The 23,832-nt window shown below is 55.4% G+C and overlaps 3 protein-coding genes across 4 annotated transcripts; 1 reads left to right on the top strand and 2 right to left on the bottom strand.

Moving 5' to 3' along the window:
- Positions 1-1,318: 1,318 nt before the first annotated feature.
- Positions 1,319-3,857, bottom strand: NDUFV3 (NADH:ubiquinone oxidoreductase subunit V3). Its single transcript, XM_053456839.1, has 4 exons — positions 3,774-3,857; positions 3,340-3,388; positions 3,000-3,095; positions 1,319-1,545 (listed from the first exon to the last, which is right to left on the bottom strand). The coding sequence occupies exons 1-4, from the start codon at positions 3,810-3,812 to the stop codon at positions 1,382-1,384; spliced, it is 348 nt and encodes a 115-aa protein (XP_053312814.1). The 5' UTR covers positions 3,813-3,857; the 3' UTR covers positions 1,319-1,381.
- Positions 3,844-12,281, top strand: WDR4 (WD repeat domain 4). 2 transcript variants are annotated; one of them, XM_053456838.1, is made up of 12 exons: positions 3,844-3,989; positions 4,584-4,646; positions 5,408-5,557; positions 5,673-5,829; positions 6,127-6,239; positions 8,401-8,461; positions 10,414-10,503; positions 10,596-10,660; positions 11,040-11,220; positions 11,359-11,428; positions 11,797-11,909; positions 11,970-12,281. In XM_053456838.1, the coding sequence occupies exons 1-12, from the start codon at positions 3,922-3,924 to the stop codon at positions 12,000-12,002; spliced, it is 1,164 nt and encodes a 387-aa protein (XP_053312813.1). In that variant the 5' UTR covers positions 3,844-3,921; the 3' UTR covers positions 12,003-12,281. The 2 variants fall into 2 exon arrangements, with proteins under 2 accessions (XP_053312813.1, XP_053312812.1); XM_053456837.1 differs by having other exon boundaries at positions 11,797-12,281.
- A 593-nt stretch (positions 12,282-12,874) lies between these two features.
- On the bottom strand, positions 12,875-22,390 carry LOC128472906 (high affinity cGMP-specific 3',5'-cyclic phosphodiesterase 9A-like). Its single transcript, XM_053454886.1, has 12 exons — positions 22,266-22,390; positions 21,003-21,054; positions 20,213-20,281; positions 19,661-19,747; positions 18,966-19,070; positions 18,283-18,365; positions 16,166-16,322; positions 15,616-15,726; positions 15,164-15,268; positions 14,090-14,218; positions 13,584-13,661; positions 12,875-12,932 (listed from the first exon to the last, which is right to left on the bottom strand). Exons 1-12 carry the CDS (start codon positions 22,289-22,291, stop codon positions 12,891-12,893), a joined length of 1,044 nt encoding a protein of 347 aa, XP_053310861.1. The 5' UTR covers positions 22,292-22,390; the 3' UTR covers positions 12,875-12,890.
- Positions 22,391-23,832: the final 1,442 nt, after the last annotated feature.

The following is a 23,832-nucleotide window of genomic DNA, read 5'->3' as shown; positions in this document are numbered from 1 at the left end:
AACCGCTTTGTGGTGTTTGAGCTCCTTTCGCGGCCGGACGCAGCCTCTCGGTGCCATTTGGGTCTGGGCTTTGCTGGTTCTGATGCGTAGCTGCCGCCGCGTCTCGGATCGCCGCACTTCATCTGACGGCCCGGCATCTCCCGAGGAATCCATGCAGCGACTTTCACGGCCCCTTCAGTGATGGGAAGTTGGCCAGATGCTGATCCCACGACCCCGTGGTCACCATGCGCGATCGTTGGTACGAGGTCCTTAATGTGGAGCCCAAAGGTCTTCTTCCGACTCGCCGGTTCCTGACGTTATTCCAGAACCTCAGAGGAAAACTCCTGTTCTTAGCGAGCGGCCATCGAGGGGAGTCCAGTGTTTGCACGAGGGGGCCCGTGGACCCCTGGGTGCTGTTCTAGGTCCTTTGTCAATTCCTGTATGATTTTGCTCAGAAGCGCTCTGGCGGCGCCACGAAGCGGTGGACGTGGTCGTGTTACCCACCGCGAGAGTTACTGAGAAACGCCTCGCCACCCGGAAGGGATGGTCCCGCAGCTGCTGTCGCCTTGGATAAGGCCTAAGGTGATGTTTGAGGAGCCAGACTACGGGGGTCTCTCACCTCGTCCCCATCCAGAGCTCATCCGGGTCTCCTGTACAGCTCGGGGTTCTCTTGGCTGCTAGAATTTGGGGAAGTCCACGCCAAAGCGAGATGCCACAGAACTCCAGAACGACGACCACATGGAGGATCTATCACACAATACCAAGAGCTTTCCTGTGGAGCGATCGCCGGTATTCTGCGGGCTCAGCTTCCTTCGAAACCCTCGTCTCCTGCGCTCTCGTGCGGCCGGCGGGATGTCTCCTGACCCTCGGCAGAGGTTCTTAGTACTGGAGAGCGCGCATGCGGACCCAGCGAGCGACCACCGCGGGTAACATTGTTACTGCGCAGATCCAGCGGGTGTCCAACCAACGCGCGGTAAATCCACGGGAGCGTGAGTGAGGTGGTGTCCAACCAACGCGCGGTAACTCCACGGGAGCGCGGCGCGAGCGAGCAGCTGTCTGACCCAACGCGCAATAAACCTACGGGAGCGCGGCGCGAGCGAGCGGGTGTCTAACTCAACGTGCAGTAAATACACGGGAGCGCGAGCGAGCAGCTGTTAACCCAACGCGCAATAAACCTACGGGAGCGCGGCGCGAGCGAGCGGGTGTCTAACTCAACGTGCGGTAACTCCACGGGAACGCAAGCGAGCCGGTGTCTAACTCAACGCGCGACGTGACGTGGCAGGTGAAGAGGGCCGCCGTCTCGTACCCCGGCCGTCAGACACAGAAAGGAGTCACGGCGTACAGATATATACAGATTTATTGTTTCCGTGGCAGCACTCCGCGCTCTCGCACCGCAGAGGTCTCAGTGACGAGGCGACGGTCTTCCCGCGGAGGGCTGAGGGAGGCGGAAGCGCGCGAGCTCCACGTCGTAGTCCACGAAGGTGAACGGGTCGTAGGAGTGATGCTGCAGGTTCTGGTACCGAGAATTATCGAAGGGCTGATCCGCCGCTGGGGTCTCCGGGGCCGCTGAGGAGAGAGAGCAGAAAAAGCAGAGCTCAGAGACCGTCGGGAACATTAACCGACACACAGGGGGGGGAGAGAGCGTTACCGAGACATGTGGACAGCGACTGCATGAGAGATAAATGGCGTTAGCAGCAGAGACCGCGCATGTTCCTGAGCCAGAAACCGCGCATGTTCCTGAGCCAGAAACAACCGTGTTAAGCGCAGAAAAAAAACATACGTGACCCTGACAGTGACAGCACGTGGTAGCAGGGGCCACACATGATGCCTCCGACAGGACACGGCAGGGAAAACTTCTTCAGAGGAAACGTACGATCCACGCAGAGCTATAAAATCAGCCGATACAGCATGCGAGAACACGTCCTGTACACGCGTGTCTGCGCCGGGCGTACCAAAAGCGCTTGTGACGGGCGGCGAAAGCGGCAGCAGAGAGCGCTTGGGGCGCAAAGCAAGACCTACTAGGTAGCATTCAGTGTGAACAACGAGAGAGCACCGGCACGAGAGAGCCGTGTCCTGCGAGAGACAGCAAGAGAGCGCTTCTGACAGGGGCTCTAAGGGAACATAGACGAGGAGGAGCGGGGCTGCTTCTACTCGCTACCATTCAGCGCTTCTCAACCTTCTTTTCTGACCAATCGGAGCAGCCGCTTCCCGCCAGCGAATCATTTACTGAACACGAGACGCGTGCAGAGGGATTAGAGGAAAGAGTTTCCTAAGCAGCCGGGGTGGAAAAAAGGAAGAGGCAGATGGACAGGGATAGGGGCAATTCACAGATCTCTGCTCACGTGGCCCCGCAAGCTCCTCTGTGGGTCCAGGTGGAGTCTCCTCGGGCGCGCTCTCAGTGGGGATTGGGGCCTCCGCAGATAACGGGGGGCCTGCCTGCTCCCCGACTCCGTCAGACACAGGCGGCTCTTCTATTTGCCCCTCTCTCTCGGGTAACGGAGAAACTTCAGCTGGAGATTTCTGCCCCTCCTCCTGTGAGGTTAGGGTGGCAGCAGGGGTGGGTTTTACGGGTTCTTTTCCTGGCTGGGGGGCCCGTGGTGCCCCATCCACCGGAGCCATCCCGTCATGGATCTCTTCCTCAGAGGCCTTCGTTCCTTGAGGAGCCGGCGAGGAACGAGGCTCTTCCCTGCTCTGGCCCCCTGGTGTCGGGAGAGACCCTCGTTCTGGTAGAGGCCGTGGGCCCCCAACATCCCCGCCGTGCCCCCCACTCGCGTCCTTGGGCTCCGTGGGAATCGATCCTCCTGGGGCCGGTTCTTCCTCCTCAGAGTCGGAATCAGAGCTGGAGGAAGAGGAGGACGACGATGGTTCGTCTTCTCGTTTAGCGGTTGAGGCTTCGCCGCGCATGTCTCTGAGCGACGCGCCAGGTCCTATGTGCACGGCCCTCTCTGACCCCAGGTTCTTGCCCGGCGCGCGGCCCACAATCTCATCAAGTGGGGGGGCCGTCTGGTATATGTCCTCACCTTTCACTGAATCCTTGGAACCATCAGAGACCCTCGCTGGGAACGAGACCTTCGCTGGGAAAGAGACCAAAGTCTTGCCGTCTCTGGCCTGGGAGGCTGAGGAAAAAGACGAGAGCGTTAATGGCCCCCAATCCCGTGTAAAGGTCACACCCTGGCCCAGCCCCGTATTGGAGTCCACAAGGAGCGGCTGCCGGAGGGCAGTCACTGCGCAGGTGCGAGAGCGCGGGCTTCGTAGTCTATCGATAATGGTCGGAGTGGAGGACGAAACCTCCATTAGTGATCCAGACCTCGGAGTCCACCCTGCATTCAACACGAGGCTGTCTCGGCGAGAGCACCTTACCTCTCTGAGACTGGAAGGGTCTCGTGCTCATCAACTGCCACCGAACAACCTACAGGAAGAAAACGCTGTCACTAATGACATCATCACGGACTGGCCAGTGTCTACCCCGTCATATCATCGCAGACCGGCCACTGTCTAACCCTGGCATCATCACAGACCAACCACTGTCTACCCCATGACATCATCACAGACCAACCACTGTCTACCCCATGACATCATCACAGACCGGCCACTGTCTAACCATGACATCATCACAGACCGGCCACTGTCTACGCCGTGACACCATTAAAGACAAACCTTTGGTTGCCCTCTACATCATTACAAACCAGCCTCTCTCTGCAGTAACATCTTCATCATCACCCTTATTGCCCATGACGTCATACCGAAGTCACTACCCGACCTGTCCTCAGCCCAGCTATGATGTCACCCGGTACCTGCAGTCCCCGAAGAGCTCGCAAAACCGGAGCCGCCATTTTGACCCTGAGAGGTTGAGTCACGTGATCGCGCCGAGTGATGACGCAATTTTAGCGCGACAGCGACACAAGCTCACGTGGAGTCTGTGAGCAACCAGAACCCACAACCATGCTGCGGCTCCGGGCAGGCTGGCTGAGCGTGATAGGAGGCAGCATTCTGCTGAGTGATAGCGCGAGGTATTCGGGGTGACGCTTGGAGTGATGTCATTCATTTACCGATACTGAGGTTTATTCGACCAGATTCACCCCCTCCGTACCCGGGGTCCCTCGTTTAACGCGAAACCCAGTGGTGATGTTGCAGAGGCCCCTGCGCCCCCTGGTGGTTGTGATGTTGCAGGGGCCCCTGTTCCCCCCCCCGTGGTGATGTTACTGCACAGGGCCCCCGTACCCCCCACTGGTTGTTTTGTTGCAGAGCCCCCTGTGCCCCCGTGGAAATGTTACTGCACAGGGCCCCCGTAACCCCCCAGTGGTTGTGATGTTGCAGGGCCCCCGTACCCCCCCCAGTGGTTGTGATGTTGCAGGGGCCCCTGTTCCCCCCCGTGGTGATGTTACTGCACAGGGCCCCCGTACCCCCCACTGGTTGTTTTGTTGCAGGGCCCCCTGTGCCCCCGTGGAAATGTTACTGCACAGGGCCCCCGTAACCCCCCAGTGGTTGTGATGTTGCAGGGCCCCCGTACCCCCTCCAGTGGTTGTGATGTTGCAGGGGGCCCCTGTGGCCCCCATCTGTCTCTCCTGGTCGTGCTGTCACTGACTGATGTGCTTTTCCTGCAGGGATCCCAGCGGTTCCTTCCTGTTTGACAGCAGCTCCCTGGAGAAGCCAATCCCAACTCCAGGGTGAGTGAGGGGCCCGAGGGCGTTATCTGGGGCCGTAAGCTCATCTACCTCTCTAGTCCCCGGGCCCTTGATGTTGGCCCTTAGGGACCCGGTCAGTAACAGTATTGTTTTTGTCTCTGATCTCTCTCTGCCCCCATCTCTTCCCTATCCATAATACCTCTTACCCCTCCCTCCGTAATGCCCTCCCATCTCTTACCCCTCTCTCCGTAATGCCCTCCCATCTCTTACCCCTCTCTCCGTAATGCCCTCCCATCTCTTACCCCTCTCTCCGTAATGCCCCCCACCTCTTACCCCTCTCTCCGTAATGCCCGCCCATCTCTTGCCCCTCTCTCTGTAATGCCCCCATCTCTTTCCCCTCTCTCCGTAATGCCCCCCCACCTCTTACCCCTCTCTCCGTAATGCCCCCCACCTCTTACCCCTGTCTCCGTAATGCCCCCCCACCTCTTACCCCTCTCTCCGTAATGCCCGCCCATCTCTTGCCCCTCTCTCTGTAATGCCCCCCCATCTCTTTCCCCCTCTCTCCGTAATGCCCCCCACCTCTTTCCCCTCTCTCCGTAATGCCCCCCACCTCTTACCCCTCTCTCCGTAATGCCCGCCCATCTCTTGCCCCTCTCTCTGCAATGCCCCCATCTCTTTCCCCTCTCTCCGTAATGCCCCCCACCTCTTACCCCTCTCTCCGTAATGCCCCCCACCTCTTACCCCTCTCTCCGTTGTGCCCCCATCTCTTTCCCCTCTCTCCGTTATGCCCCACCCCACTGCAGGCAGGATTCCTCAGTCGACCCCCCGACCGGTTCCGACAGGATTCTGGCCGCGTCTTTCTCCCCCGCGGGGGATTATTTTGCGTTGACCGATGACAGTAAAAGACTCGTCCTCTTCCAGACTAACCCCACGTGGGAGAAAATCAGCACCAGGTGAGGGGCAAATGCCGAGGGTCTTGGTGGTGGCACCCGAGTCTGCGTGGTGATTGGCCCTTTAAATGAGGGGTCCCGTTACCTCAGGTATCTGAGTCTTGTGTCCCGTGTGCAGGGGGGTCTCCCGGCGCTGCACGGCTCTCACTTTCTCAGCGTGTGGAAAGCGTGTCCTGGTGGCAGATAAGTCCGGCGACGTCTTCTCGTTTTCGGTTACTCGTGCGCAGGAGGAAGGACGCCTGGAACTGGGGCATTTATCCATGTTACTGGACGTGGTGAGAATGCTCCTAGGAGCTTGCAATCTATTAGGTGTAGGGGGACGGGTGGAAGAGTGGCTGGGAGTTGCATGTTGGTGGAATGGGGCCCCCGCGTGTGGTTGTCAGTGGCTCGCGGTGAAGTCGTTTTGCATCACGCCGTTTCCTTTATGCCCTGCAGGGGGGCAGTTTCTGTCTCTAATGGTAACATTACAAAAATCCTTTCTACATCCCGGTCTCCAGCGCAGCGCTGTGTCCTGGGAACACGTGTAACACGTTACACACACGTCGGCAGCTTTTTACGTGTCCCTTATGCAGGTCGTGAGTGACGAGGGTGACTATGTCATCACGTGTGATCGCGATGAGAAAATCCGCGTCAGCGCCTGGAACTCCCCACACGTGATCGCTGCCTTCTGCCTGGGACACCGAGAGTGAGTGGGGACCAGGTGACGGGCGGGGAGCAGCATGTGGGGGGCAGGAGGTGTCGGGGCAGTGTATCGGGGGACGGGCAGGAGGTGTCGGGGCAGTGTACGGGGGAACGGGCAGGAGGTGTCGGGGCAGTGTACGGGGGAACGGGCAGGAGGTGTCGGGGCAGTGTACGGGGGAACGGGCAGGAGGTGTCTGGGCAGTGTATGGGGGGACGGGCAGGAGGTGTCTGGGCAGTGTATGGGGGGACGGGCAGGAGGTGTCGGGGCAGTGTATTGGAGGACGGGCAGGAGGTGTCGGGGCAGTGTATGGGGGTAACGGCCAGGAGGTGTCGGGGCAGTGTATGGGGGGATGGGCAGGAGATGTCGGGGCAGTGTATGGCGGGATGGGCAGGAGGTGTCGGGGCAGTGTATGGGGGGGACGGGCAGGAGGTGTCGGGGCAGTGTATGGGGGGGACGGGCAGGAGGTGTCGGGGCAGTGTATGGGGGGACGGGCAGGAGGTGTCGGGGCAGTGTATGGGGGGGACGGGCAGGAGGTGTCGGGGCAGTGTATGGGGGGGGACGGGCAGGAGGTGTCGGGGCAGTGTATGGGGGGGGCGGGCAGGAGGTGTCGGGGCAGTGTATGGGGGGGGACGGGCAGGAGGTGTCGGGGCAGTGTATGGGGGGAACAGGCAGGAGGTGTCGGGGCAGTGTATGGGGGGGGACGGGCAGGAGGTGTCGGGGCAGTGTATGGGGGGGACGGGCAGGAGGTGTCGGGGCAGTGTATGGGGGGGGATGGGCAGGAGGTGTCGAGGCAGTGTATGGGGGGGGACGGGCAGGAGGTGTTGAGGCAGTGTATGGGGGGGACGAGCAGGAGGTGTTGGGGCAGTGTATCGGGACGGGCAGGAGGTGTCGGGGCAGTGTATGGGGGGACGGGCAGGAGGTGTCGGGGCAGTGTATGGGGGGGAACGGGCAGGAGGTGTTGGGGCAGTGTATGGGGGGGAACGGGCAGGAGGTGTTGGGGCAGTGTATGGGGGGGCGGGCAGGAGGTGTTGGGGCAGTGTATGGGGGGGGGCGGGCAGGAGGTGTCGAGGCAGTGTATGGGGGTGGGGCGGGCAGGAGGTGTCGAGGCAGTGTATGGGGGGGCGGGCAGGAGCTGTCGAGGCAGTGTATGGGGGGGACGGGCAGGAGGTGTCGAGGCAGTGTATGGGGGGGGCGGGCAGGAGGTGTCGAGGCAGTGTATGGGGGGGCGGGCAGGAGGTGTCGAGGCAGTGTATGGGGGGGGCGGGCAGGAGGTGTCGAGGCAGTGTATGGGGGGGGGCGGGCAGGAGGTGTCGAGGCAGTGTATGGGGGGGGCGGGCAGGAGGTGTCGAGGCAGTGTATGGGGGGGGCGGGCAGGAGGTGTCGAGGCAGTGTATGGGGGGGACGGGCAGGAGGTGTCGGGGCAGTGTATGGGGGGGACGGGCAGGAGGTGTCGGGGCAGTGTATGGGGGGGGGACGGGCAGGAGGTGTCGGGGCAGTGTATGGGGGGGGACGGGCAGGAGGTGTCAGGGCAGTGTATGGGGGGCGGCAGGAGGTGTCTGGGCAGTGTATGGGGGGGAACGGGGAGGAGGTGTCTGGGCAGTGTATGGGGGGGAACGGGCAGGAGGTGTCGGGGCAGTGTATGGGGGGGGAACGGGCAGGAGGTGTCGGGGCAGTGTATGGGGGGGAACGGGCAGGAGGTGTCGGGGCAGTGTATGGGGGGACGGGCAGGAGGTGTCGGGGCAGTGTATGGGGGGACGGGCAGGAGGTGTCGGGGCAGTGTATGGGGGGACGGGCAGGAGGTGTCGGGTCGTGGGGCAGTGTATGGGGGGACGGGCAGGAGGTGTCGGGTCGTGGGGCAGTGTATGGGGGGATGGGCAGGAGGTGTCGGGTCGTGGGGCAGTGTATGGGGGGGGCGGACAGGAGGTGTCGGGTCCTGGGGCAGTGTATGGGGGGGCGGGCAGGAGGTATGGGGGCGTGGGGCAGTGTATGGGGGATGGGCAGGGTCTAGGTGTGGTGGTGAGGGCAGGTGGTGTCAGGGCAGTGTATGGGGGGGGACGGGCAGGAGGTGTAGAGGCGTGGGGCAATGTGAGGGGGTTTGGGGGTGAGGGCAGGCGTGGGGCAACAAGTGGTGATCGTCATGTTTTGTGATCTCGTTTCCCCAAAGGTTTGTGTCGAAGCTGCTTGTTCTTCCAGGACCTCGCAAGCTGCTTCTCTCTGGATCAGGGGTAGGTGTCTCCAGTGATGGGTGAGGAGGAGGAAGGGGGGGCAGGTGTCTCCAGTGATGGGTGAAGAGGAGGAAGGGGGCTAGGTGTCTCCAGTGATGGGTGAGGAAGAGGAAGGGGGGTAGGTGTCTCCAGTGATGGGTGAGGAGGAGGAAGGGGGGGTAGGTGTCTCCAGTGATGGGTGAGGAGGAGGAAGGGGGGGTAGGTGTCTCCAGTGATGGGTGAGGAGGAGGAAGTGGGGTATGTGTCTCCAGTGATGGGTGAGGAGGGGGGAGGGATAGGTGTCTCCAGTGATGGGCGAGGATAGGTGTCTCCAGTGAATGGTGAGGGGGGGGGATAGGTGTCTCCAGTGATGGGCGAGGAGAGTGGGGGGGGGATAGGTGTCTCCAGTGATGGGCGAGGAGAGTGGGGGGGGGGATAGGTGTCTCCAGTGATGGGCGAGGAGAGTGGGGGGGGATAGGTATCTCCAGTGATGGACGAGGAGAGTGGGGGGGGGGATAGGTGTCTCCAGTGATGGACGAGGAGAGTGGGGGGGGATAGGTGTCTCCAGTGATGGGCGAGGAGAGTGGGGGGGGGATAGGTGTCTCCAGTGATGGGCGAGGAGAGTGGGGGGGGGAATAGGTGTCTCCAGTGATGGACGAGGAGAGTGGGGGGGGATAGGTGTCTCCAGTGATGGGCGAGGAGAGTGGGGGGGGGGTAGGTGTCTCCAGTGATGGGGGCGAGGAGAGTGGGGGGGGGGATAGGTGTCTCCAGTGATGGGGGCGAGGAGAGTGGGGGGGGGGATAGGTGTCTCCAGTGATGGGCGAGGAGAGTGTGGGGGGGGTAGGTGTCTCCAGTGATGGGCGAGGAGAGTGGGGGGGGCATAGGTGTCTCCAGTGATGGACGAGGAGAGTGGGGGGGATAGGTGTTTCCAGTGATGGGCGAGGAGAGTGGGGGGGGACAGGTGTCTCCAGTGATGGGCGAGGAGAGTGGGGGGGGGAATAGGTGTCTCCAGTGATGGACAAGGAGAGTGGGGGGGGATAGGTGTCTCCAGTGATGGGCGAGGAGAGTGGGGGGGATAGGTGTCTCCAGTGATGGGCGAGGAGAGGGGGGGGTAGGTGTCTCCAGTGATGGGGGCGAGGAGAGTGGGGGGGGGATAGGTGTCTCCAGTGATGGGTGAGGAGAGGGGGGGGTAGGTGTCTCCAGTGATGGGGGCGAGGAGAGTGGGGGGGGGATAGGTGTCTCCAGTGATGGGCGAGGAGAGTGGGGGGGGATATGTGTCTCCAGTGATGGGCGAGGAGAGTGGGGGGGGATAGGTGTCTCCAGTGATGGGCGAGGAGAGTGGGGGGGGATAGGTGTCTCCAGTGATGGGCGAGGAGAGTGGGGGGGGATAGGTGTCTCCAGTGATGGACGAGGAGAGTGGGGGGGGATAGGTGTTTCCAGTGATGGGCGAGGAGAGTGGGGGGGGGTTGGTGTCTCCAGTGATGGACGAGGAGAGTGGGGGGGGGATAGGTGTCTCCAGTGATGGGCGAGGAGAGTGGGGGGGGGATAGGTGTCTCCAGTGATGGGCGAGGAGAGTGGGGGGGGATAGGTGTCTCCAGTGATGGGCGAGGAGAGTGGGGGGGGATAGGTGTCTCCAGTGATGGGCGAGGAGAGTGACGGGGGGGTAGGTGTCTCCAGTGATGGGGGCGAGGAGAGTGGGGGGGATAGGTGTCTCCAGTGATGGGCGAGGAGAGTGGAGGGGGGATAGGTGTCTCCAGTGATGGGCGAGGAGAATGGGGGGAATAGGTGTCTCCAGTGATGGGCGAGGAGAGTGGGGGAGGATAGATGTCTCCAGTGATGGGCGAGGAGAAGGGGGGTGTAGGTGTCTCCCAGGCCTGTTCTCTGAGCTGCCTGTTATTGCTGTCCTCGTGTCTCTGGCTTCCTCGGTTCCCCTCCCTCCTCTCAGCCTCTCTGTAATTTGTCTTCTTCTCCAGGACGGGTCGGTGCGGCTCTGGGAGTACGAGACGGGCCGAGAGGTTCACAGCATCAGCCTGAGTGCGGCCTGTGGGGCCCCGGAGTCCCAGGTGAGTCTCCTCATGACGCCGGAGGCCAAAGTGCCGGAGAAATACCTTCCGAGTCCTCAGAACGTTTCTAATTGTGGTCGTTCATTTCACAGAGATTGGCCGTCTCCAGGATCAGTTGTTGTCCTCGTGGAGAGCACGTGGCTGTCTTGTGTGACAGGTAAGGGGTGTCGGGAGTTCTTGTGTTTCTGGGCGACGGGGTGTAGGGGGGCCTTGTGTTTCTGGGCGACGGGGTGTCGGGGGTTCTTGTTTTTCTGGGCGACGTGGTGTCGGGGGCCTTGTGTTTCTGGGCGACGGGGTGTCGGGGGCCTTGTGTTTCTGGGCGACGGGGTGTCGGGGGTTCTTGTGTTTCTGGGTGACGGGGTGTCGGGGGCCTTGTGTTTCTGGGCGACGGGGTGTCGGGGCGCCAGGTAATGACTGATGTAACTGGTGGAGCGGCTCCTGTGTTGTGATTTGACACGTAGGAGGCGAGTAGGGATCATTGCCATCCTGCCCCGGGGGTATTATTGGGGGCTCTGTATTCATCCATCTTGTTGCAGGGTGTGCGGCTTCTACGTGTTCTCGGTCTCCTCTGTTCCACGGCTGGAGACGCCACGGTTTGTCTCGGTCGCCTCCACCCCCCTCGATCTGGATTTCGATGACTCCTCTTCCCTTTGGGTTTTATGTAGAGATGCGGAGAGGCCCCTCGTGTGTTACGGACAGATAGATGGACGCTGGCAGGTGAGTCGCTGAATGGCACCCGGCAAGAAGGCAAAGTGGTGGTATAGGCAGCAGAGGGAGCCTGGGGTGAAGAGGCTGTGGGGCAGAGGGTGAGCTCTTGGGACGTGGAGAGACAGACCATGTGCTGCTTTTTCTTAGCCAGTACCAGAAGACCCCTCTATGAAGAGACATTCGGAGGCGATCAGGAAAAATTGGGAGCGTTTGGAAGGTGAGTCTGACCCCCCCCCCCCATGTGCAGGAACCTGCCACTATCCACCCCCCCCCATGTGCAGGAACCTGCCACTATCCACCCCCCCCATGTGCAGGAACCTGCCACTATCCACCCCCCCCATGTGCAGGAACCTGCCACTATCCACCCCCCCCATGTGCAGGAACCTGCCACTATCCACCCCCCCCCATGTGCAGGAACCTGCCTCTATCCCCCCCCCATGTGCAGGAACCTGCCTCTATCCCCCCCCATGTGCAGGAACCTGCCACTATCCACCCCCCCGTGTTGGAACCTGCCCCTAGCCCCGACCATTAACGTTTCTTGCGACACTTTAAACGCTGTGTCCTTTCCCCAATCTCTTCCCGCAGGGCCCGAGACCCCCGAGAGCCCCTTCACCAGTCTCTACAAAGCGGTGTGTGACAACATGTCCTCTTACCTGCGCAAAAAGGAGGCGCGGATCGAGGCAGAAAAGCGCAAAGTCTCTGCGGCCTCAGCTGTGTCGGTCAGTAAAATACAGAAGACCGAGCGGTAGGGCCGGGGCCCCAAACCTGTGAGGGCTCAGCCAGGGCACTGAAAGAACCGTAGATACCCCACGGATGAGGGGGAAAGCAGGGGGGGGGGTTTATGCTCAGAGGAGAGGATCTGCGCCCGGAGCCTCCAGCTTCTACTTTGAATGATGGACGAAGAAGAAAAAGCTCTTCTGTAAGGTGGTCCCGCGACGAGCCCCCCCGATCTTGTGTATATTCTGTAGTAGAGACTTGTCCTGACACCAGGAGGAGGTGGCTGCCATGAAATGTTTTGTTTGGTGGATAATCCTCGCTGTTTACATTTTGGATTAGAAAAGATTTCTGAAGATTGACTTCTAATTTTTATTCCTAATTAAAGCCCCCACTGCATGTTCACTGCTGCTGCGGAGGATGTTGAGGGTAAAGCGTGGTGCGGGGAGCGGTGTTGAGGGTAAAGTGGGGGGTGGTGTTGAGGGTTTGTTTTCTGCGCATGAACGTGTTTGCCGCTTTAAGACACCTGTAAGTGGAGGACAGCAATGTTCTATAACCTCCGCGGCCGTGGAGAGAGCGAGATGCCCCCCCAACAGATCAGTCTGAGAGACTCGATTACCTGAGGGGGTTTAATATACGGTCTCATTATTCTAATAATTTATAAAACCTGGTGGATCGCCCCGCCCCTGCAGTGGATCGCCCCGCCCCTGCAGTGGATCGCCCCGCCCCTGCAGTGGATCGCCCCGCCCCTGCAGTGGATCGCCTCCCGCCCCTGCAGTGGATCGCCTCCCGCCCCTGCAGTGGATCGCCTCCCGCCCCTGCAGTGGATCGCCCCGCCCCTGCAGTGGATCGCCCCGCCCCTGCAGTGGATCGCCCCGCCCCTGCAGTGGATCGCCCCGCCCCTGCAGTGGATCGCCCCGCCCCTGCAGTGGATCGCCCCGCCCCTGCAGTGGATCGCCTGGTCTTCACACAGATGGGGAATAAATTGGCAAGTCTGTCCGATGAGTCTGCAGAAAGAAAACATAAAGGGGGAGACCTCAGGGTTATGGGGCAGAAGCAACAGGCACAGGGGCAAGCAGAGGGGAGGGGGTGGCAGGGTGACACGCAGAGGAGGAAAGCAGAGAGTGTATGGGGAGAGGGGCAGATAGAGGAAGAAAGACACAGGTGTACTGAATGAGGCGCTCTTTCCATCCCAGCTAACCTTGGGCCACAGTCTGTCATGTCTGGAGTCGGTGCAAGTTTTTAAATTTCTGTTAAGAGGCTTATTTGCCCCTTTTCGATGCAGGGCACATTCCTCCTGGGTTCTGTCCACGGACCAGGCCCATGCATAGAGTGCGTACTCAGTATGTCATAACATCTGTATGATGTCAGTGTAAATTGTGTAAAAGCGCCACGTAATGTAGTGACGCTATGTGAATAAATATGTAATATGATGGCGCCATCTACTGCCCACTATTTGTATTACAGCTCCGTGGAGCGTCAGGCCTCACTCTGTTTCCTTTGTTCTGTCTGCCCAGACTCAAGGATACCACCCAAGCAGCCTGACCGCTCTCAGGAGAGCCTGCCGTGGCTTCTGCTGCAGTCATGACTATAGGGCCAAGTAGCTGCCAATACGCAAACACTCGCACATCAGTGAATAGAGCCGCCGTTCCCTTTACCTTTTCCATCTGACGCTGATAGCGCCGTTTAGCTTCTGCCAAGGGTTTGAGCGCCAGGTTGTTCATCTGGGGTAAAATCTTGGGGTAGAAGTAACAGATTAGAGTCAGATAATGAGTAGGAGGCTGAACCCTTCACCTTTTTAATTGGTTCTTATATGTTCATCTTTTCTCGGGACCTGCCCCTATGATGTCATTATACCCCAGTCTGCCCCTCAACAGATTAGAGTAAATTTGCAGAGTTTTTTAATCCAGCCCATGGGGACCCCACTAACCTTTTCCTGGGAACTTTGGCCTCACTCCATCCCTCTTGGGACCGTCAACCCCCCCATGATGTGCTCATACTGCCCCGCCACCCCAATGTAGTAACCTCATACTGCTCCTCCACCCCAACGCAGTGACTTCATACTGCCCCCCAACGCAGTGAGCTCATACTGCCCCTCCACCCCAATGCAGTGAGCTCATACTGCCCCTCCAACCCAACCCAGTGACCTCCATCACACGTTTACCTTGCCCAGAGCCTCACACAGTGGAAGAAGCAGGGAGTCGATGAAGGAGCTCTGAGCGGTGGCTTTTGTCACCGTGTCCCGGTCCATGTATGGGGTGACGGGGAGACCCTCTGCCTTCTCGCGGTCGCTCTGAAATGAGGAGACATGGCTTCAGTTTGGACAGGCAGGAGTTATGTTTCCCGTTCATGTTCTCTTCTCCGCCATTCCCCGGCAACCTTCTTCCTGGTCTGCCCCGGCTTTGTGAAAATTTGGGAATGTGGACCCCATTGGTGGATCCCGTGAGGGGTGCGACAGTCTCTGCTGCCTTAGCCGGGTGCAGCTTTACCTGCGCTTGGCTAACAGTCTAAACTAAACAGTCGAGTTCTAAGACCTTCTGGGCTGGGGTTGGTAGACTCCAGCGTTATTCTGCATAGAAGGGACTCCACCCCTCTCTCTCCCCTGAGAGTGAGACCCTTGAGACCTCTCTATGGTTAGGAAACGTGATGCGCTAATGTGTGAGATGGGAAATGTTGGAAAAATCCTTGTTATCGTAAATATTATTTGCTGACAAAGATATAAGGAAGTAGAAAATGTCTAGTCTATGATATATGCACGAGTTCCCGCCAACACGCCTACTCTATGTTATTCTATATATATATACGTGGAAAGGGTCAAGTCTGGGCCATTTTTAATTATGCAGCTTAAAGAGGTGTAACCTGCTTGAAAAGTAACTAATCAGAATGATGCATGCTATTAGAAGTAGATAAGATGTTATATAAACCACGTAATCCAAAATCAGACAACGCTTCGATGTATGTGTGTTGTGTGCCTTGTCTCGATTCTGCGCATGATCTAAATAAAGGAAACCTCTTTCTGAACACGTCGCACACGTGACACACACACACACACACGTCGCACGCGTGACACACACACACGTCGCACGCGTGACACACGTCGCACGCGTGACACACACGTCGCACGCGTGACACACACGTCGCACGCGTGACACACACGTCGCACGCGTGACACACACGTCGCACGCGTGACCCACACGTCGTACATGTGATACACACATGTCACACACGCGGGAAGCACCTGCAGGAAGTATTCTTCTAATAATGCGTCCGCCCAGATCTCCGCTTGCTCCGCAGGCCGAACCTCGTTGGAGATGTCGCAGAACTTAATGAGTCCTTTCTTCAGCTTCCGAACGACGAGGAGAAGACAAGAAGGGACGACAAGACAACAAAACACTAACACATCAGCGATTGGTGCAGCGGGTATAGGGGCGGGTCTCTAACTACAGTGATTGGTAGATGTGGTTATTGGGAGTGTGACAGAGGAGTGATTGGTGCATAAGGTTATTGGTGGTGTGACAGCAGTGATTGGTGCATAAGGTTATTGGGGGTGTGACAGAGCGGGGATTGGTGCATACAGTTATTGGGGGTGTGACAGAGCAGTGATTGGTGCATACAGTTATTGGGGGTGTGACAGAGCAGTGATTGGTGCATAAGGTTATAAGATGGGGGGCAGTTGATGTTTTTTCTCACCACGCTCACGTGTTTTCTGTCGGAAGGATCCATGCCATGTATTTCCTGCAGGCATCGCAGGACGTGGCCGTGATTGATCATGTCTGTCGCTAGGATTAACTCCTTAATTTCCTGAAATAGGATCCATTTTCAACATCGTTCTGTAACCCCAATCCCACCCATAACGCTGCCTGTTGCTGCTCCCTAACCCCTCCATCTTCCTCATGATGTGCATGTCTGCACTCTGTTTTCCATGCTTTCCAAATGTCCTTGTTTATCGTGACCAGTCCCTCTTTCCTCCCCCCCTGATGCCCCTCTTTTCTAGGAGCTCAGAATGTTTGCTGGGTATGAGGGTATCACAGCCCTGATAATGTGTATAGAAACAGCAGGAATGGTTTTGTAAATTAAACCGGGTAAATAAACTCCATTATTCTTCGTCTAAATGCCCCACCCATTTATACAAATAGATGGCAATAGGTCACAAAGTCTAAGTAAAGCAGACTCTCTGGCCAGTTGGGTTCCTTCCCCCGGCCACGCAAGTTCTTGATCTATAACACTAATTCTATTTTACCTCCTGCATGTGCGTGGCGTCCCCTGGGTCCGTGTTGCAGAATATGTTGGACTGTGGGTGGCTCAGTATCTGTTGGGTGACTGCCCAGTGATGGTTCTCCAGAGGCGATTTGTTCTTATAACGAGCGGCCAGTTCAGTGCCGGCATTAACCTGATATCTGGACGCAGAATAAATAATAACGTATCATTATGCTGAAATTATTCCTGTATTTGGGTTCCAGACCGACACCAGAGATGGCCGGGAGAGGAGGAAGGACCATGCGAGGCAAAGAGAACCAGGAGAGCAGGAAGGACCATGTGGGGCAGAGAGAACCAGGAGAGGAGGAAGGACCATGCGAGGCAAAGAGAACCAGGAGAGCAGGAAGGACCATGTGGGGCAGAGAGAACCAGGAGAGGAGGAAGGACCATGCGAGGCAAAGAGAACCAGGAGAGCAGGAAGGACCATGCAGGGCAAAGAGAACCCAGAGAGGAGGAAGGACCATGCGAGGCAGAGAGAACCAGGAGAGGTGGATGGACCATGCAGGGCAAAGAGAACCAGGAGAGGAGGAAGGACCATGTGGGGCAGAGAGAACCCAGAGAGGAGGAAGGACCATGCGAGGCAGAGAGAACCAGGAGAGGAAGGAGGACCATGCGAGGCAGAGAGAACCAGGACAGGAGAAAGGACCATGCAGGGCAAAGAGAACCAAGAGAGGAGGAAGGACCATGCGAGGCAGAGAAAACCAGGAGAGGAGAAAGGACCATGCAGGGCAAATAGAACCCAGAGAGGAGGAAGGACCATGCGAGGCAGAGAGAACCAGGAGAGGAAGGAGGACCATGCGAGGCAGAGAGAACCAGGACAGGAGAAAGGACCATGCAGGGCAAAGAGAACCAAGAGAGGAGGAAGGACCATGCGAGGCAGAGAAAACCAGGAGAGGAGAAAGGACCATGCAGGGCAAATAGAACCCAGAGAGGAGGAAGGACCATGCGAGGCAGAGAGAACCAGGAGAGGTGGATGGACCATGCAGGACAAAGAGAACCAGGAGAGCAGGAAGGACCATGCGAGGCAGAGAGAACCAGGAGAGGAAGAAGAACCATGCGAGGCAGAGAGAACCAGGAGAGGAGAAAGGACCATGCAGGGCAAAGAGAACCCAGAAAGGAGAAAGGACCATGTGGGGCAGAGAGAACCCAGAGAGGAGGAAGGACCATGCGAGGCAGAGAGAACCAGGAGAGGAGGAAGGACCATGCGAGGCAGAGAGAACCAGGACAGGAGAAAGGACCATGCAGGGCAAAGAGAACCAAGAGAGGAGGAAGGACCATGCGAGGCAGAGAGAACCCAGAGAGGAGGAAGGATCATGCGAGGCAGAGAGAACCAGGAGAGGAGGAAGGACCATGCAAGGTAGAGAGAACCAGGAGAGGAGAAAGGACCATGTGTGGCAGAGAGAACTGGAAGAGGAGGAAGGTCCATGCGGGGAAGAGAAGGCCAGGGAGAGGCAGAAGGTCCATGCAGGAAAGAGATGGCTGGGGAGAGGAGGAAGGTCCACTTGAATCATCACACAATCCCAGCCTGATACTGGTGAAAAGGATAATTATATTGTGAAGGAACACATCTTGTCCTTGCTATGTAATTTTATTTGGTATCGAGTATCATACACATGATCTCATCTGAAACAAAGTTTTGCCTATGCTAAGGAATGTGGAGATAGGATAAGATGTTGCAATTTGTACTTTTCCAGTGGTATACAGCCACCTTTTGTTCTGAACTGAGTATATACAAGTATATATATATATATATATATATATATATATATATATATATATATATATATATATATACACACACACAGCAGAGATCTTCTCACACCTACACTGATTTCTCTGATTTCTCTCTCGATAAAAATATCTATAGAATTTGGAACCCCAAGGTATAGAATTTCTCAGAAGTTCTCTGACAATATGTAAGATAACAAACATAGTGCTCATTAAGACACATTATATTGATTTAACAGCCTCTGTTTTGGGTCCCTTGGACCACTGTGGGCCCTAAGCAATTCTTAATGGTTATATGGTAGAGCGATCTCTGCCTCCATGACAGCCTGCATCCGGCCTAAAACATGGACTCAAAAATCACTGTAAACTTACGCATTGTTAAGGCCAGGATGATCCAGGTCGTGGCACAGAGAAGCTACAATGAGGCCTACAATATCTGCAGGAGGCAGCCTGTCCTGAAACACGAGCAGAGAAAGAAAAATGAAGTCAGTAAATAATAACTCATGGAAGAGACTGAGAAGGTATGAGATAAGGGAATACAGAACATGGGAGAAGCCACTGCCAAGAAGAAGGAGGCCATGCAGAGCAACAGCGAGGGAAGAGGACATCACAAAGAGGCTGAGTGAAGGGGAGGCCACAAGGAGGCAAATGGAAGCAAAAGTTGGCTACGAGAAAGCAGAGTGAATGAGGAGGACCCAAAAGGGATGCCACATGGATGCTGATGTAGAAAGAGCGAAGCAATGAGGAGGCAGAGCTTAGGAGAGGAGACCATGAAGACACATATAGAAGGAGGCCATAAGGAGGTAGAGCAACGGAGATGGAGGCTGTGAAGATGCAAAATGGAGTAAGATAATGAGGAGGAAAATCAAAGGTGAGGGACACCACAGGTTGGAAGGAGAAGGCGGCCATGAGGAAGGGGAGAAAAGGAGAGCAAGGCTGTGAGGAAGCAGAGTGAAGGAGATGGAGGCCATCAGGGGACACAATAAGGAAAACACAGCACGTGTGCGTAAGACAAGCCATGTTACGAGGGTTAGAAGAATAATTTGCACGCGTACCTGCAGCCGACATGCGCAGATAACGCTGTACATCATCTGAGTGACACAGAAGCCGTGTCTGAAGTTGTGGAAAGGATTTGCTCTATAATTATTTTGAACGCGGCACTGAGAGCAAAATAAATAAAAATGAATAAAAAATAGATACATTTTTCATCAAATAAGCAAATGACACATTAACTGCTGCTCTCTGATCCTGCAACCCTCGACATCTTCCCTACGAGCTAAAGAACCATAAAGCTCAGGCTCGCAAAGCCTTCTCTGCCCAAACCGTAACAACCTCCCGTCTATTTCATGCCCTTTCACTACATCCTCAGGATAACTGCTCAGTTGTAGTAGGGGCAGATGGGTAGAAATGGAGAGGACGAGGACATATCATATTAAGGTGAGCCATAACCAACGTATGAGGTAGGGCTAGAACATGGCGCCCTGTGAGTGAAGAAAGAAAAGGAAAGAGACGCATACAGAGGAAATGAAAGAAAGGAGGGAAATAAGAAGACACTGTGGTGCTGTCGTGGGACAGAGAGGCTTTGGTAGCCAGTGCCCCCCCCCCCACACAGCCACATCCTTAAAATGTATATGAAGAAAATCTGTGATTGTCCGTGGCCGCTCAGGTCATTCTAGACAAAATGGCCACCATTTGATACAGGACCTTCACCCTTTGGGTTAGCATTAGCTGACCCCCAGCCCTCACTCACCAGGAAGTTTTCAAGGATCTTGTCATCCATCTTGAATTCTGTCACCAGGCCCAGGTCATGAAACATGTGTTCCAGGAGATCAAGCATCTGCCGGAGAGAAGAATATGTTATGGTCCCCTCGGCCTGGAGGAATGGAACATTATGGCCACTCTATTCTCCAAGATAACCCGCCCCGATCATACTCACTCCATGGGAATCAAACCACAAGTCTTTCTCCAAGCTCCATCCCTCTACTAACCCCAATGGATCAGGGTGACCATGCTGGCCATGTTCTAGGGCACACGTATACATTCCGCATGTTACTGCCAGACGCATGTTAAGTGCTGCCCCGTGCAGTATGTAGGGTGTATAAAACCACAGAGAGGAATCAGTCACTCCTTCCAGACACTGCGGGGAGCACGTTACCTGTGCTGGTCAGCATTATGGACGAGATGTATGTCTCTAGGGACTCTGAGCCTTGGATCTGCGTCATATTCCTTTCCCTCTTCAGTTCCCAGACCACCCGCTTGCACACGCATTGTCTGTAGAATAAGTCAGGTCCCCTGGCCTCACCTGTTTGTCCTGTATATTCCACACGTTCAGCGAGGGTCTCTTCAGACTAAGTCTGATCTCGTCGGATAACTGGAGTAAAAAATATACCGAACACAGAGATGTGACACGAGATATGGCAACATGCTACCTATTGAGGTCTGGCACATTCTGGCCTGGGAGGCTGAGTGGCCCCCTGGACCCTGCTCCCCACCACCACTAACTAAGATACTATCACTCTAACACAAACTCTAGCAGACACACATACTAACAGTTACACACTCACGCTAACATTCTTACACTCACTCCATAACACTTACCTTGTCTGGAACCTATCTTCCACTTCCACTTACCTATCTGTGCCTATACTCTCTTCTGTGCTATTACCTATTACCATTGGGCCCCCACTGAGCTCTGTTAGGAGAATTAGGACTAACCTTGGGAGTGACCCTGACCTCCAGCTCCAACACCACTCAGCACTCCCTCTCACACGGGCCACATGTGACCCTGACCCCCAACTTTAACACCACTCAGCACTCCCTCTCACACTGAGCCATGTGGGACCCTGACCTCCAGCTCCAACACCACTCAGCACTCCCTCTCACACGGGCCACGTGTGACCCTGACCCCCAACTTAAACACCACTCAGCACTCCCTCTCACACCGGGCCACGTGGGACCCTGACCTAACGCCACTCAGCACTCCCTCTCACACCGGGCCACGTGGGACCCTGACCTAATGTCACTCAGCACTCCCTCTCACACCGGGCCACGTGGGACACTGACTCACACCCTGTGGCATCCTGACTTTGTACCTGTATGAGATTCTTGTCACTCTGAGATGATACTTGGTTAAGTGAAAGTTCACTGTAAAGAAAATGCAGAGAGAGTCACATAGACTGTAGACCCCATTATCATGTGTAAAAGCCCCATGTGATCCAGTAATTACCCCGAGGGGGGTGGGGGTGGCATTGGGTTCAATATCTGTTTTTTCCTATTTAATTAAAACAATCAATTTTATCTCTTTATCTAGCCTTTTGCCCTGGGTTTTTATGTGATTTCTTTGCGTCCTCGACTCTCATACCACAAATCACAGCGTGAGGCTACATATCAGTTTAGGAGACGGTTGGTGTGGTTTCAACAAACCGGGGGCAGGGTCACACATTGGGATCCAGTGGATCTCCTCTCAGTAACAAATCTTTAAACGATTTAAGACACTTCCCGCAGTAATAAATGGTGGGAAGGAACGTGGCTCGTGGGTTGGTTGGATGGATTTTGCACATCCGGGCGAGTTAGGGTCGAGCCTTTATGTGATTTAGATAATTGGCTCTATCTATTCACTAAAAACTAAAATGTGTGCGAGTGCATGTGAATGCCGGCGGCCTGCGAGTTTCAGGCGAGGGCATGAGTCTTACTTTAACTCCCACATTCCACTGTGGACAGGATGAGGGTGATGGGGAGGCACAGCTGGGAATCCATGCCTTCTATAGTTTGGAAAAAAATATTATTTAAGCCCCCATCAGCAGCCGAGGGGGGAGAGGGGGATATATAGGTCAATATACATTGCCCCCAGGTACTCTAATTGTCCGACCCCCCCACTGTGCACAGGGTTGTGGAAGAGGGGGGAACTCTTTGACACCCCTTTGGTTACTAGAAGGTCCTGAGGACCCCCATTTTGTTTTTTCTTTAATGTAGAGGGACGAGAGGTACTTTTTTGGGGGAGTTTTGAATCTGCGAGTCGCTTGCTTTTTAAGCTTGTATTCGCTCGCATCTCCCGCTGAAAACATTTTTAAGCATCTCGCAAGCAACAGGCAGATTAGTGAATAGACAGTGAATAGACAGTTTGTGTTACAGTGGGTTTTAGAATGAAACTGGTCATACAGTGGGGCCGCCGGATAAGAGTTGTTCTGGGGAACACACATAAGGATAGAGCGCGAATCACATTAGACAAACCTACGCTAGCATCATTAGCTTTTGTTTAGAAATGGGGGTCACCATGGGAGTCCCCGTGATGAATCCTCCATTTTGAAGGGCTACTGATTATATTCAGCATGAAGAACATCTTCTCGTTAACTCACCTGACTTTTTCTGTTGTATTTTCCATCCTGATTTGAGGGAATAAATTTCTCAAATGCCCGTAGTGGCCCTTGTCAGTATGCGACTGTCTCTAACTGTCTTGTTCAGTCTGTGTCACTAACCGGTCCCTTTTTTGTAAACACTGCCCGTTACCAGGGACAAACAAGTCGCCCTTCATTCCTCTCCCGCCCTCGTGTCCTGTTCAGTTCACGTGTAAAAAGTGACAGATCAAGAAAAACCGCAAGATATTCGACAACAACAGAACACCCAATGCAACCAAAATCCAGAGACCTCAACCCAACTGTAACATGCAGACTGTACAGATACAGCGTAACCAGAACATGTAGAGCCCCCACAGACTGTACAGACACAGCGTAACCAGAACATACAAAAACCCCACAGACTATACAGATACAACGTAACCAGAACATGCAGAGACCCCACAGACTATATAGATACAACGTAACCAGAACATAAAGAAACCCCGCAGACTGTACAGATACAACGTAACCAGAACATACAGACACCCCGCAGACTGAACAGATACAACGTAACCAGAACATACAGAAACCCCACAGACTGTACAGATACAGTGTAACCAGAACATGTAGAGCCCCCACAGACTGTACAGATACAGCGTAACCAGAACATGTAGAGCCCCCACAGACTGTACAGATACAGTGTAACCAGAACATGTAAAGACCCGCAGACTGTACAGATACAGCGTAACCAGAACATACAGAAACCCCACAGACTATACAGATGCAACGTAACCAGAACATGCAGAGACCCCGCAGACTGTACATATACAGCGTAACGAAAACATGTAAAGACCCCGCAGACTGTACAGATACAACGTAACCAGAAGATACAGAAACCCCACAGACTATACAGATACAACGTAACCACAACATGCAGAGACCCCACAGACTGTACAGATACAGTGTAACCAAAACATACAGAAACCCCACAGACTGTACAGATACAACGTAACCAGAACATGCAGAGACCCCACAGACTGTACAGATACAGCGTAACCAGACCATACAGAGACCCTGCAGACTGTACAGAGACAGCGTATGTTCTGGTTACGCTGTGTCTGTACAGTCTGCGGGGTCTTTACATGTTCTGGTTACACTGTATCTGTACAGTCTGTGGGGGCTCTACATGTTCTGGTTACGCTGTATCTGTACAGTCTGTGGGGGCTCTACATGTTCTGGTTACGCTGTATCTGTACAGTCTGTGGGGGCTCTACATGTTCTGGTTACGCTGTATCTGTACAGTCTGCATGTTACAGTTGGGTTGAGGTCTCTGGATTTTGGTTGCATTGGGTGTTCTGTTGTTGTCGATTATCTTGCGGTTTTTCTTGATCTGTCACTTTTTACACGTGAACTGAACAGGACACAAGGGCGGGAGAGGAATGAAGGGGCGACTTGTTTGTCCCTGGTAACGGGCAGTGTTTACAAAAAAGGGACCGGTTAGTGACACAGACTGAACAAGACAGTTAGAGACAGTCGCATACTGACAAGGGCCACTACGGGCATTTGAGAAATTTATTCCCTCAAATCA

This window comes from Spea bombifrons, chromosome 2, assembly GCF_027358695.1.
Source record: "Spea bombifrons isolate aSpeBom1 chromosome 2, aSpeBom1.2.pri, whole genome shotgun sequence".
NCBI lineage: Eukaryota > Metazoa > Chordata > Amphibia > Anura > Pelobatidae > Spea > Spea bombifrons.
The sequence above is the reverse complement of the archived record's forward strand: the minus strand, read 5'-3'. Positions and strand labels throughout refer to the sequence as shown.